The sequence below is a fragment of the Rhamphochromis longiceps genome, linkage group LG16 (genome assembly GCF_057381845.1).
Source record: "Rhamphochromis longiceps isolate RC_006_pf linkage group LG16, R_longiceps_female_GT1.1, whole genome shotgun sequence".
NCBI classification, from domain to species: Eukaryota; Metazoa; Chordata; class Actinopteri; order Cichliformes; family Cichlidae; genus Rhamphochromis; species Rhamphochromis longiceps.
Window position 1 is genome coordinate 11499482 of NC_140572.1, and position 13857 is coordinate 11513338.

General features: G+C 41.6%; 2 protein-coding genes across 2 annotated transcripts; both read left to right on the forward strand.

Moving 5' to 3' along the window:
• The first annotated feature begins 6063 nt into the window (after window positions 1–6063).
• On the forward strand, window positions 6064–7351 carry LOC146650691 (trace amine-associated receptor 13c-like). Its single transcript, XM_085384306.1, has 2 exons — window positions 6064–6236; window positions 6538–7351. The coding sequence occupies exons 1-2, from the start codon at window positions 6064–6066 to the stop codon at window positions 7349–7351; spliced, it is 987 nt and encodes a 328-aa protein (XP_085240432.1).
• Window positions 7352–12252: 4901 nt separating this feature from the next.
• Window positions 12253–13502, forward strand: LOC146650692 (trace amine-associated receptor 13c-like). Its single transcript, XM_085384233.1, has 2 exons — window positions 12253–12425; window positions 12686–13502. The coding sequence occupies exons 1-2, from the start codon at window positions 12253–12255 to the stop codon at window positions 13500–13502; spliced, it is 990 nt and encodes a 329-aa protein (XP_085240359.1).
• Window positions 13503–13857: the final 355 nt, after the last annotated feature.

A 13857-nucleotide genomic window follows, 5' to 3' on the forward strand; every position in this document is an offset into this window, starting at 1 on the left:
TACTGCAGGTGTTAATGCTCAATTCCGATTTTTTGATAAAATCCGATTTTTTTGTCTGCTTGTTCACACTACAAATAAAATGCAACAGCAAACGCTCTCTAGTGTGAACGCTCAAAGCGGCCTGCATGCGCAAAAGAAGATGTCACACACAACACGCTCTGTTCAGACCCAGAGCAAACAGTATTTGACTGATGGCCCTTAATATAAAGACTTTGGACTTTACGTTTCCCAATTTTTGCTTTAAGTTATTTTGTTATTTACATAATAATGTAAATAACCTAATGATTATCCTTATTGCTGTTTTAGAGAGGAGCGGTGCTTCAAAGGATAGTTGCAGATTTCTGTCAGAATCTGCAGATTATACAGTATAAATAAAATGTTCACGTTTCTCCAACGTTGTCTTCCCAACAGTTTCACTGACATCTACGCTGGATGGCCAGGAAGCGTTCGCGATGTCTTCTCCGGCGCTGATAATTGGCGTCTGTCTTGTGTCAGTGACGTAAAAGTGACGGATTTAATGCGACATGACCGTTCAAACAGCAGTCGCTTTCTAAAACATCGGATATGTATCAGTACCACATACAAAAGTGACCCAGATCGGATTCGAAAATATCGGATTTGTGCTGTTCACACTGTCATACCATGATCAGATATGGGTCACATAGGGTCAAAAAAATCGGATTTGATGCGCTTTCGCCTGCAGTGTGAATGTAGCCTAAGAGTTCTTAGTCTTCTGGTTTCTGTCAGCTGTATCTCCTTGTCAGGTCTGTGTCTCTGTGTTATGTTTCCTGTTTTACTTTGAGTCTGTGTCTCATGGGTTAGGATTAGGGTTCTTGCTGATGGTTATTGTGTATATCTCCTGTGTCTTATATGTAGTTTTACTTGGCTTGTCTGGCTACCTTTATTAGTTTCAGCTGTGTCTTGTTATCCTCCTGTGTGATTATTGTCACGTTAGACATGACTTGTCAGATATTACCTAACATCTCATCTTCATTGTTTATATTGAATGATTTAAATTTGTTTTACCATTTTGGGTTTTGTTTTATTTGTTTATGTATTTTTGCATTCCAATTTATAAAACATTTTTGGGGCAGCTGTGGCTATAACTGTAGCTTGCCTCCACCAGTGTGTGAATGTGAGAGTGAATGAATAATGGCATTGTAAAGCGCTTTGGGTGCCTTGAAAAGCGCTACATAACCCCCCTCTTAATTCATCCTGACCAAACTGGTTTCATAAAAGGTCGGCACTCCTCAACAAACACTCGTAGATTACTTAATTTAATAGACTACTCATACAATAAAAACATCGAAACCATAATATTATCTCTAGATGCAGAAAAAGCATTTGACAGAGTTAACTAGAAATTTTTATTCGCAACTTTACACAAATTTGGTTTCGGAAACTCTTTTATAAACTGGATAAGAATATTATACAATTCCCCAACAGCTCGTATCAGAACAAATGACCAGACATCCTCCAGCTTCTGTCTCCTGAGGGGCACCAGACAGGGATGCCCACTCTCCCCTTCACTTTTTGCAATTTTTATCGAACCTCTAGCAGCAGCATTTAGACAGACTACAACAATTAAGGGCATAAAATGTAAGAACATAGAACATAAAATCAGTCTCTATGCGGATGATGGGTTGCTTTTTCTGCAAAACACACAAACCAACCTCTCTGAGGTAATTACTCTAATAAACTGGTTTTCAAGAGTTTCAGATTATTCAATTAACTGGCCAAAATCTACAGTTCTCCCCATTAACTGCTCCTTCCATAATTCTTCCTCTGCCCCACTGCAATCCGGAAATATTAAATATTTAGGTATTAATGTTTCTCCTAAGCTTTCAGACTTGACTAAATTAAACCACATCCCACTTCTAAAGAAAGTAGAAGGCGATCTGACTAGATGGAAATCTTTACCCATATCACTCATGGGAAGGGTCGCCACTATAAAAATGATGATCTTGCCAAAAATAAATTACTTATTTTTGATGATCCCTAACAAACCATCACAAGATTGGTTCAGATCTCTGGATTCATATATTTCCAAATTCCTTTGGAAAGATAAACCCCCGCGTATCAGCTTAAAAACGCTACAAAGAACCAAGGATAGAGGAGGATTAGACCTGCCTAATTTTCACCAATACTTCTTAGCCAACAGGCTTCAGTTCATCTCAGAATGGTCAAAACATACCTTCTTAGATGAGCCCTGGCTAGATGTTGAACAGGCACTATGCAAGGATCTAGAGATTTCAGACCTACCATTTATTAGCTCAAACATCAAAAGACATGAATGCTTTAAAAGTATCAACATCAGCTTCTCTCTGACAGCATGGTGGGAGTTTCTAAAAATAACGGAGTCTTCACTAATCCCATGCAAACGTACACCTATCTGGAATAACCCTGACATATTACAAAACAATAATATGATTAATTTCCCAGAATGGAGTTGTAAAGGAATTAAATACTTAGAACATATATTAGAGGGAACAGAATTTATCCCATTTGACAGACTAGTTGCACAATATGGGGTCAACAAGAAAAGATTTTTAGAATATCAACAAATTAAATCCATAATAAAAAAGAAATTTAACGTCAGTCAAGTTGAATTACAAAAGTGCGGCACATTTCCTTACTCTTGGGCTTTACATCTTCCAACAACTGCTCACACTGTCAAAGCAATACACCAGACAATTACATTCACGCTCTTTGGTTCTGTCCACCAGTGCAGAAGTTTTGGCGCGAGATATGTGAAGACTTATCAAAGTGTCTGAAATGTAACATTCCAACTTCCCCTTTAGTGTGTTTGTTGGGCAGCTTAGATAATGTCACTTCAGAAAAGAATATAGCCCATATGGTTTTCACTGCCCTATGCATAGCCAAGAAAACTGTCCTCATGAACTGGAAAAATAAAAACAATCTTAATTCTAACCAATATAGAAATTATCTATTAGATTACATTAGTTTTGATACAGCCTCTGCCACCACATCAGATCAATTGCTCTGGGCTCCTTTGATCAGCTCCATCACCTAGTGGGGGTGGGGGGTCATAGTTTGGTCCCGCCTTCAATGTTGTGATTGGTGTGGGGGTAGGGACAGGCTTAGGGCGTCGGGGGGTTCCCCGGAGGCATCTTCCTTGGGGGGCTCAACCCGGGGTAGCGGTCATGTCCGGTTGGGGGCTCTTTTCTGACTATTTCCTCGTGGCTGCGTGCAGCGGGGCTAGGGGAGGGTCTGTGCTGATGGACGTGGGTTACTGACCTGGTAGCCTGTCTGCCCCTGGGTGGGTCCGGGATGGGTGTGAGGGTCTGGGGGCGCTCCGTCTCTGGGCCGGGGCCCTGGCCGGGCCCTGGGTCCTGGTTTGTGTGTTGCCGGGGTTGTGGGCGGGTGGGTGCATGGGGGCCCATCCCTGGCGCAGGGTGCCGCCGGTGTGTCGAGCCACCTGTGGGGCTCTTCAACTGGTGGGGGAGATTGTCACACCTTGCAGGAGCTTTCCTCCCCTCAGGAACTCTCTGCAGGAGGGGGAGATACAGGAGAGGTGGAGGAAGATCTCAGCCTGGGCGTCTATTGTCTCATGTAGTCTGGAAGATGAGTGGATGGTGGGGTGGGTGCAGTTTTCTCTGTGGTGGGGTTGGGTGGACTGTCCCGGGCTCTGTGGGGCCGGGGGGCGCTGCTGCGCTGGGCCCCGGTCTGGATGGGCCTGAGCCCCCTTTCCCTGGCGGGTCGCGGAGTATGGGAGTGCCTACTGGGGTCAGTGGGGGAGCTGGCCCCAGGGAGGGGTCACCTGCCCCTCCCTTCCTTCCCTCCCCATCTCCAGCTGCCTCCCTCTTCCCGCTCCACCACAACCACCCACACATGCAGGGCCTTGGAGTAGGGGTATGTCACCAGGGTGCAGAGGAGGCTACCCCCCCCCCCCCTCTGTCCCCTTCTGGCTGCCTCTGCCTCAATTTTATCCCACAACTTAGACATTCACATTACTCACACCCTCATTACACATACATATAGGATCTTGGGGGTGGGCACGATACACGGAGTCCAAGTTACCATCAGGGTGTACACCTCACCCCTGGCATCGTTGCCCACCTCTCAATTTTAAATACACGTAGACATTGAGGGCTAGCAGGAGGGACTATGCGCTTACCTGCTGCTCTCTGGCAGGTAGCTCCATGCCCTCCTGGGTTTTAAATGCACCTTAGAACACACATGCATCAACACTACAATGAGCGGGTGGAGGGAGGTTTGGAGTCTTCTCCCACCCCCATTCTCTGCGGCCTGCTGGAGCGGGGGGGCTGGGAGGAGTTGGCCGTCCGACTGCGGTCTGGGGTGTGGGGCCTCCCTGCTGCTGCGGAGTCGGGGCGGTCTGCCTCTCCCCACCGCAGGGAAAAGGGTAACACCACCTGGGTCTGGGTGCAGTTCCCCCCTCCAGGGGCAAGGGTACCTAGACCCGGTTCGTAGAGTACACTTGGGGAGTGTGATCGTGTATACAGCGTCTCTTTATGTCTGTCTCCACGTCGGTTGAGTGTGAAGTGCATATGAGAGCATGAGGGTGGGAATGGATGTTTGTGTCTGTGTGTGCCTGTATGTCTGTGTCTATATGTCAGGTTGGGTATCAGACGCCACCTCTCTGGGGACATCTCGGGCCCTCCAAGGTTTGGAGGCCTATCTCCACCCACCACCACTTCCCCTGCCGGTGGCGGACTCCCTCAGGTGTCAGTGCGTTGGTGGTTCTTTGTATCTGGGGGTGGGCGTCCGGGTACACACCGGCTCACTCCTTGGCGGCCGCTTATTGGGGCTCGCTCGGGCCACTTCGGAGGTGGGGTGCCCCCGGCCTCTCGGCCTGGGGCTCGGTCACTCAGGCACAGCTGGCTGCCGGCGGAGCTCACGGGCGCGTCACTGCAACTCCCCCTGACTTCTGCTCCGCGGCTGCTGAATGAGCCCTCATCTGGGACTCTCCTTAGCTCTTACTGGGACAGTGGCGCGGCTGCCCCTCTGTGGGTCTTCCTTGGTCTCTTGTGTTCTGGGGGACTCTGGATGTCTGGAATTTTGATCTCCTCCATACCTGCTTGATACCATAGAGGACAGGGCTTTGGCTCCCCACACTCCCTAGCAGATCGTTACATGGAGAAACCTTTGGAATGCAAGCATGCTGATCCACACAGGTATGCACACAGGTGTACACATGGGTATTCACAGACGCGGACTACAGCTTTCTTGGCTGCTGCCTCAAAGCACACTGTGCGCTGTCTATCTTGCGTACTGCACAATATCGTTTATTATTTAGTAACTATTGATATCTACTGCTAGCTAGTTTATTGTAATGGTGCTTTTTTTTTCTTATTATGTTGCTCTTTGTTGTTTGCTTTCCCCTCTGTTTTTTTTTTTTCTCCATACAGGTGACCCAGGTGTTTTTTGTTTTTGTTTTTGTTTTTTTCTCTCTTCCCCCCCTTCTCACCGTCTCTTCTCCCCTTTGGTTTTCTTTCTTTCTCTCCCTCTCTTTCTTTCATTCTTTCCCCCTGTCCTATCCCACAGTCATGTCTGTCCCGTTTGTAGCAACTGAAAATAAAATAAATTCCTAATTATAATAAAGGTCAATCAAATGGACCAATATGGCAAGGCCATGATGATCCACTTGGTAAAATAAATCCGCTTGGCATCTTTCTTGGCCTTAAGACAACAATTCTGATGGCTATAGATCCAAACGGGACAAAAAAAAAAAGAAAAAAAAAAGAAAAGCGCTACATAAATCCAATCCATTATTATTATTTGTGAGTCCTACATTTGGATTCTCTTCCCAAATGCACGACTCATAATGAAGAGAAGAATTAGTTACTCGTATATCTTAACTAAAAGTATAGAGAGGTAGGACAGAGAAACAGTGACAGGGGCAGGACTGTGGGTAAAAAGAATATTATAGGTCTCATGTCTGAAGGGAGGAGGCATCAATATCCAACAAACAATGGGGGAAAGAAAGGGTGGAGTTGAGAGGAGGAGTATCAGCTACTTATGAAATTAATTTTTGTTCATAATGCTGCGACCAGAGCTGCAGTTCTTCACTAGTCTGTGACGATGGGCACACAGGAAAAATCTGAGCTCTGCTTTCCACAACTCTTCAACATGTCCTGCAAAAAGCCTGCCATTGCTCGGTCCAAAGCTGTTTTCCTTCATATTGTATTGTCCTCAGTTTCTTTTCTGACAGTGGCTCTCAACTTGCTTGTCATCATCTCAGTCTCCCACTTCAGGCAGAAACAACGTTTTTGTTTTACTAGCTACACTATTCTAGTGTTTCAAGTATTTGAGCTAGTAATTAGTAATTAGCTAGTAATAGATTCTTCATATGTACAGATTTATACTTGAGAATATTTACATTTCATCATTTTTACTTTGGCACCAGAAAACATACTATACTCATTGTCTTATAAGTAATACTATGTTCTGAATCAGTTTGACGTTGATAATATGCTGCTGTGTGACACTTAATAGCTCTTTGGCTTGTTTCATTATAGAGGTTTGAGGAATTGTTATTTTTCTGTCTCCTTGCAGGCAGCTTCACACACCCACTAACATCCTGCTCCTCTCTCTGGCTGTCTCAGACTTTCTTGTTGGCCTCCTATTGTCACCTGCAGAAATCCTCCGAAGTACAGCCTGTTGGTTTCTTGGTCAGCCCACATGTTTAATGTATATTTTTGTGTCCTTGACTGTTACCTCTGCCTCAGTGGGCATTATGGTGCTGATATCAGCTGACCGCTATGTGGCTATTTGTGACCCTTTGAATTACCCCATCAGGATCACTGACAGAAAAGTTCAACTCTGTGTTTGTCTCTGTTGGCTCTGCTCCATCACCTTCAGCTGTTTCCTTGTAAGAGATGACCTGCATCAAAGAAGAAAACAAAATTCCTGCTATGGAAAATGTGTCGTTGTTGTTCAATACATTGCAGGAGTTGTTGACCTCATTTTAACCTTCATTGTACCAGTTACTGTCATCATAGTTCTGTATATGAGAGTATTTGTGGTGGCTGTGTCTCAGGCCCGCTCTATGCGCTCTCATGCTACAGCTGTCAGAAATCACCTTCCAATGACGCTAACAAAAAAGTCTGAACTAAAAGCAGCCAGGACTCTGGGTGTTCTTGTTCTTGTGTTTCTAATGTGTTTCTGCCCTTATTACTGTGTTTCTCTTGTAGGAGAAGAATTCATCAATAGTTCATCTGCTTCTTTTGTGGCCTATCTGTTTGGTTTAAACTCATGTCTAAACCCTTTGATCTATGCTATGTTCTACCCCTGGTTTAGAAAAGCTGTGAAACTAGTTGTCACTCTACAGATACTGCAGCCTGGCTCCAGTGAGGTAAGTATTTTGTAAACAGATCAAAACATTTAAACAGTTGTTTTCAGGTTCAGCTCGTAATAAAAAATCTTAATCTTGTTGACTTCATTTTATAACAATAAACTGTTTGCTTATTTTTGACATTTATGGTACAGGTAGTGCTGTCTTGTACACGTGAAGTCAGCAAAATGCAGAAATAATAAGATCCGACTCCACAAAACATTCGTAGTAGAAGTTTAATGCTGCACTTAGGGTGACCAGTCATCGTAGTGTGTGGAGGCATGTGTTATGCTTTTAATTATTTTAATCAGATCTCATACATTGAGACAAGTTAGTGCATTTTGATTGGGTATATAGCCCGCAAAATCAACCCTTCATGACAGACATTTTTCCCCTTGTGTGGATCTCATCTAGTAGAAACTTGGAATGCTCTCTCCAAAAGAGTGCTTTTGAATTGATCAAAATGTGTACACATGGTATCATAAGCAATTTTAGAAAATCAAGAATTTAAGTCAAGTGTTCTCCAACCTTCTAGAAGTGCATAGTCTGATATGTTGTATGTTGTATTGATATGTTTTTACTTTATCTATATTCTTTAACATTTAATTAAACTTTTACTTAAAAAGGAAACACAGTGACTGCATTAGGCATGTGAATATGGACTGAAAGTGAATATAAGTTTTATGTCTGTCATTTTACTTCAGTATATGGGACATATAGTTCTATAAGAAGCATTTGAGTAAATGAAATGTTATTTATTTTCTCTGGATGGTACAGTCAAAGTCACATATTTTGCATGAGAAAGTGTAAAGAGGATAACCTAAAATAAGAGTAGAAACCACTTAAAACAATTCTCGTTAGTTTTTGAATTTATAGAGTACAAGAACATAAGATCCCAAATCTTAAAATATGTGGCTTTTCTTTCAGTGATATCTTTGGGCCATCCTCAGTTTCATTTATTCTTTTAGCACCCTTTTTAGCAACCTGTTTTTTTTAGTGTAGGCTAATCTGATGATTAGTGTTCACGAGCGACTGAGTTCAGTAAATTGCCCAAGGCTATTTAAGCAGGAGCAGACAGAGGACAAAACCACTAACCTTCTGATTAGTCGATGACCTGCTCAACCTCCTGAGCTACAGCCATCTCAATATTGATGACTAGGAGGACTTACTTTACTGTACTAAAGAACAGTAAGAGAGATTATTGCATGGTCTAACCTAAATTTTATCCAGGAAAGTTGCAATTGCATAAATCAACTATTTCATGTGTTAAATGACCTACAGTTAGGTCCCCAAGTTTTGGACAATGATGCATTATTTTTTTTTAATGTTTCCTCTGGAGACCACCGCAGTGGATTCTGAATCAAATATACAAGATGTATTTAAAGTGCAGAATTCAGATTTCACATTTAATGTATTCTGTATTTTTTCTGTTCTATTACAAATACTATATGTGTTTATGAGATGTGCAAATAATTCCATCTCTGGGTTTTTTGGTGTTTTTTTGTTTTTTGTTTTTACACAGCTTCAGGGAATTAAGTTTGCAATTAACTAATCATTCTGCTGCTTCCAGTTCAAATGCTGGTCATCATTGAGATCCTATTTTCTATCTGAAAATTACACACAAAAAAGATATGCAGGTGAAGTTTAATGATGGGAGAATACTATATCAAGACATGTGGTTGTTTTCAGAATAGATTGAGAGTCTTTTCCTGGGAAAACAAAATCTCTGACGCGTCATTGCTGGCCTCTACTGGAGAAGGCACCACACACACCAGAATACAGCGGAACAAAATTAATTACAGCATGAATAAAGAAAAAATATTATATATTTTTCACTTTTTTCCAGTGTGGTGTTGTTAAAATAAATTACTGTATCATTTACAATGTGCCATATGTTTCCATCTGTGTACATATTGTTTAAGTAATCTAAATGGAGAGAAAGGTGGGGGGAAAAAAACAAACTAATATAAACACAGAATAAGCCAGAAAGGTAGAGGAGTGTCAACCTTGTTGCTGGAGAAGAAAGGACCCAAACGCAGGAGTCGCGGGTTTATTGAGGATGTGGACGGTGTTTATTGTGAAGAGTCCAAAATGAAATAGTTCTGGTGGGAGGCCACATGGCCACAGGTTGAGACGAATCAGTTCACGTGGCAGCACCAGAGCCGACCTCGATTTTGTTTTTTTGTGTGATTTTAGATCAATTGTATTAATACAGTATATCACTGAAAAAATAACTGTAAATTCAGACATGAGAGATTGTGCTGAAAATAGTGATACCAAACAAGGCAAGGGGGAAAAAGATGTAAAGGTAAAACAAACAAGTTGTTAAAAGTGGTCAATTATACCCTGGACCCCAGAGGGTTCAATAAAACCCAATAAATCATGAAAAATTTGGTTCACACTTTTAGTGAAAAATGTATCCATGAAAGTGAATACATTACATGCCTGACATTTTGTGTAAATGTAAGAATGTAATAATGTGATTATTTTTCATTTAAAAAAATGAGTGTAAAATGTAAATTAGACTTTGTTTTTAAATGAACCACCTCATGTTGTGCAGCTTTCTGGATTTTATACTTATTGGGGTACATAATTATTTAGTATATACGCTACACAGTAGATAAAATCAAAATTCACATGTTTTATGTAACTGAAATTTTTAATTATCTGGACAAAAAATTGATTTACATATTTTGTTTATATGAAACACTTGCATACTTACTGCATTGTATGTATTTTAACCAAATTTAATACATATTACAGAATTTAACAAATGCATATGTGTAAAAAAATGTCTCTGATTTTGGCACCCCATCTGATTTTCATGCTAGTTGAAGGAAATTTCTCTAAATCCACCCCTGCAGGCTAGTGATGATGACAAGAGACAGGTGAGTACACAGCTGAACTGAATCTGACTAATAACACACAGGAAGTAGAACTAAACATAATGGACAGAGACACAATAAAGGGGTACTGTGTCAATGACCCAGGAACTCTGACAAAGAGTGAGAGAAGCATAACTCTTGGAGTAAGTTTGCCCTGCCTTGCCAAAACAGTCCCCCAGTTTACCCACACCTAGTCACCATGGGAGATCAAGGGTATACATTGTTTATAATAAGGAAACACCATACAGGGAAATATGACTATTGTGGAGAAGATGAAACTTCTTAGAAATATGTGGCTGATAGAAGGCAAATGATTCAAAAGCTTAGTAAAGATCTTACTGATATACTACAAAACAACTCAAGAAGTCAAAGCTACAGTCCAAGTGAGACTAACTTTTGTTTTTACTTTTTGAAGGCTAGTTGCTCCCGAGTTTAGTGATTTACATTTTAAATGGTAAATGGCCTGTATTTGTATAGCGCTTTACTAGTCCCTAAGGACCCCAAAGCGCTTTACGCATCCAGTCATGCACCCATTCACACACTGGTGATGGCAAGCTACATTGTAGCCGCAGCCACCCTGGGGTGCACTGACAGAGGCGAGGCTGCCGCCGGGCCCTCTGACCACCATTAGGCAACAGGTGAAGTGTCTTGCCCAAGGACACAACGACCGAGACTGTCCGAGCCGGGGCTCGAACCAGCAACCTTCCGATTATAAGGCGAACACCCAACTCTTGAGCCACGATGGCCTGTGAAGCAGCTGTGGAGCAAAAGATCTCTGGTTCAAGCTTGAGAGGCAACATAAATCCCTTTCCAGTTATGTCAGGAAGGTCATCTGCCTTAAGGACAAATTAACTATGTAGTGACTCCTAGTGATTAAAGGAGTGGTTAAGAGTAGCTTTTTTATGCAAAATTCTAGTCCACACCCTACTGGCAATAATGTGTCAATGTGCACATGTAGGTCCTGAGTAGCCTGTCCACAGGGCTTCCGAATGGGACCTAAGCAGGCAAGTCTGGGGAATTTCTGCAGCAGACACTCATATTTTAGCAGACATGGTGCTAAAATATGAGTGTTTCTATTTGTGAACCTTTGCATTATCCCACTTGAGTCTCAGAAAGAGTAAAACTCCTTGTTAGGTTTTGTATTGTTGATTGTCATTTATGTTTAGAAATATTTAAACATATATGCTTAGAGGTGTATAATCAATTGTGTAGTGATAGGATGTGTGATCTTTAGCAGGCTGCAAACACACACACAAACAGGCAAGGTACTCTTTGTTTGTATGTAGACGTCGTATGTTAATACTATGCATATTCATGTTACCTCAATAAAAGAGCAGTGTTACGGGGGAGCGGACGAGAGCAACTGGGGTCAAGCGAAGGAACGGTGTTTGTCCGGTTCTCTCCCGTGCACGAGAAACATGAAGAACTTTGCCTACTTCGTGTCTTGCTTGCTGTGTAATTATATTGTCTTCAACGTTCCAGCGAATAGGTTCAAGCTACAAACCTATCACTCCTTTTCTGTGATTCATGGACCTGTTGTATTTTCTACAGCAGTGTATTTGTAACAAATGATCTTATTCAACCAGGAAGGTTCCTGCCATACAGAATTTGTGATTCCCATATGGTACATTGCAGAGACTAATAAGCTTTATTTTCTAACCTTTATTGTTGCAGTTGCTGTTATCATAAGGATGTAGGTTACAGCCATTGCTCTAAGACTGTGCAAACAGGGCTTGGTGCTGCTTTATTTTGAAAAGCACATTAATTTACAAAAAAGGCAGTTTGCAGTTTTAGTTAGCTAATGTTACTAGGATGTAGCATTTTCAGAAACTAATGTAACCCTAAGAACATTGGGCTAGATGTGGTCAGTAATTACTTGCCAGATTAATACAATACTATCAGCAAGTGGTCAGCCTGGATTCAGTGTGCACTGAAGGGGGCATTACAGACGCTGAAAGAATGATGAGGGGAGGAGTTTAGAGAAGGTGTGAGGATCAGTTATATTCTGCTCACATTGATGCCAGAGCTGCAGCTCTCTGCAGGTGTGTGAAGATGGAGACCCAGGACGAAGCAGAGCTCTGCTTTCCACAACTCTTCAATATCTCCTGCAAGAAGCCTAAAACATCTCTGTCTCAAGTTTTGCTCCCTTACGTTGTGGTGTTTTCAGTCTCTCTGCTAACTGTGGCTCTTAACCTTCTCGTCATTGTCTCAGTCTCCCACTTCAGGCAGAGATTTACTTTTTTAAACTTCTGCTGTGGCTTTACTACTACTACAACTCTACTACTAATTACGACTAAATTTAAGTTAATTTATATCTTATGAGTAGACTATTATCGGACAATAATGTGCAACTCTAAAGATTCTATCCTCTACTACCCTTTCAACTGTCTACACTTTCGGATAGGACAGCTGTAATAATTTTATTTGTTTAGATTGTTTTAGTATAGAAATAATGACTTCTTGATATTTCTCTCTCTTCTTTCAGACAGCTCCACACACCCACTAACATCCTCCTCCTCTCTCTGGCTGTCTCAGACTTTCTCATTGGTCTGTTGTTGATGCCAGCAAAAATCCTACGAGACACAGCTTGTTGGTTTCTTGGTCAACTCACATGTTCTCTGTATAGTTATATATGCTTCGTCATTACCTCTGCCTCAGTGGGCATTATGGTGCTGATATCAGTCGACCGCTATGTGGCTATTTGTGACCCTCTGCATTACCCCACCAGAATCACTGACAGAAGAGTGAAACTCTGCGTCTGTCTGTGTTGGCTCTGCTCGGTTTTTTACAACATACTATTTATAAAGGACGACCTGCTTCAACGAGAACGACATACTTCCTGTTATGGAGAATGTGTATTTGTCATAGACTACATTGTAGGAACCACTGACATTGTTTTAACTTTTATTGCTCCAGTTACTGTCATCGTATTTCTGTATATGAGAGTATTTGTGGTGGCTGTGTCTCAGGCCCGTGCCATGCGCTCTCATGTTACAGCTGTCACACTGCAGCTCTCAGTGACTCTAACAGCAAAGAAATCAGAGTTAAAAGCAGCCAGGACTCTGGGTGTTCTTGTTCTTGTGTTTCTATTATGTTTCTGCCCATATTACATTGTTTCATTTTTTGGAAACGAGTTGTTCAACAGCTCATCTGCATCCATTGTGATCTATCTGTATTATTTTAACTCCTGTCTAAATCCTTTGATTTATGCTATGTTCTACCCCTGGTTTAGAAAAGCTGTGAAATTAGTTGTCACTCTACAGATACTTCAGCCAGGCTCCTGTGAGGTCAGCATACTGTAGAAGAAAGAGATCTTTCCAAAAAGATGTTTATGATAAAAACTGAACAACCAGCTGTTAAAACCCTTTCTGTCTCTTTAAGAGAACAAGGAGAATAATGTGTGTTGTTCACCTTATTAGGCATATTCTAAAAATTGGAAATTATTACATATCCGGGATATTTATGTTTATCCAGATCAATGACAGTTTCTGTAATCATCTTTGAAGTAATTCTGTATTTTTGTCTGATTCTGCAATTAAGAGAGGGAAACAGAGGGAAGGTGCTGTATTCTCCTGTTGAGGCCACTATTATTGATGCCATAGAAATAAAAGGGAAGTGTGGTTTTTTTTTTTTTGTTTGTTTTTTATTCAAATATAA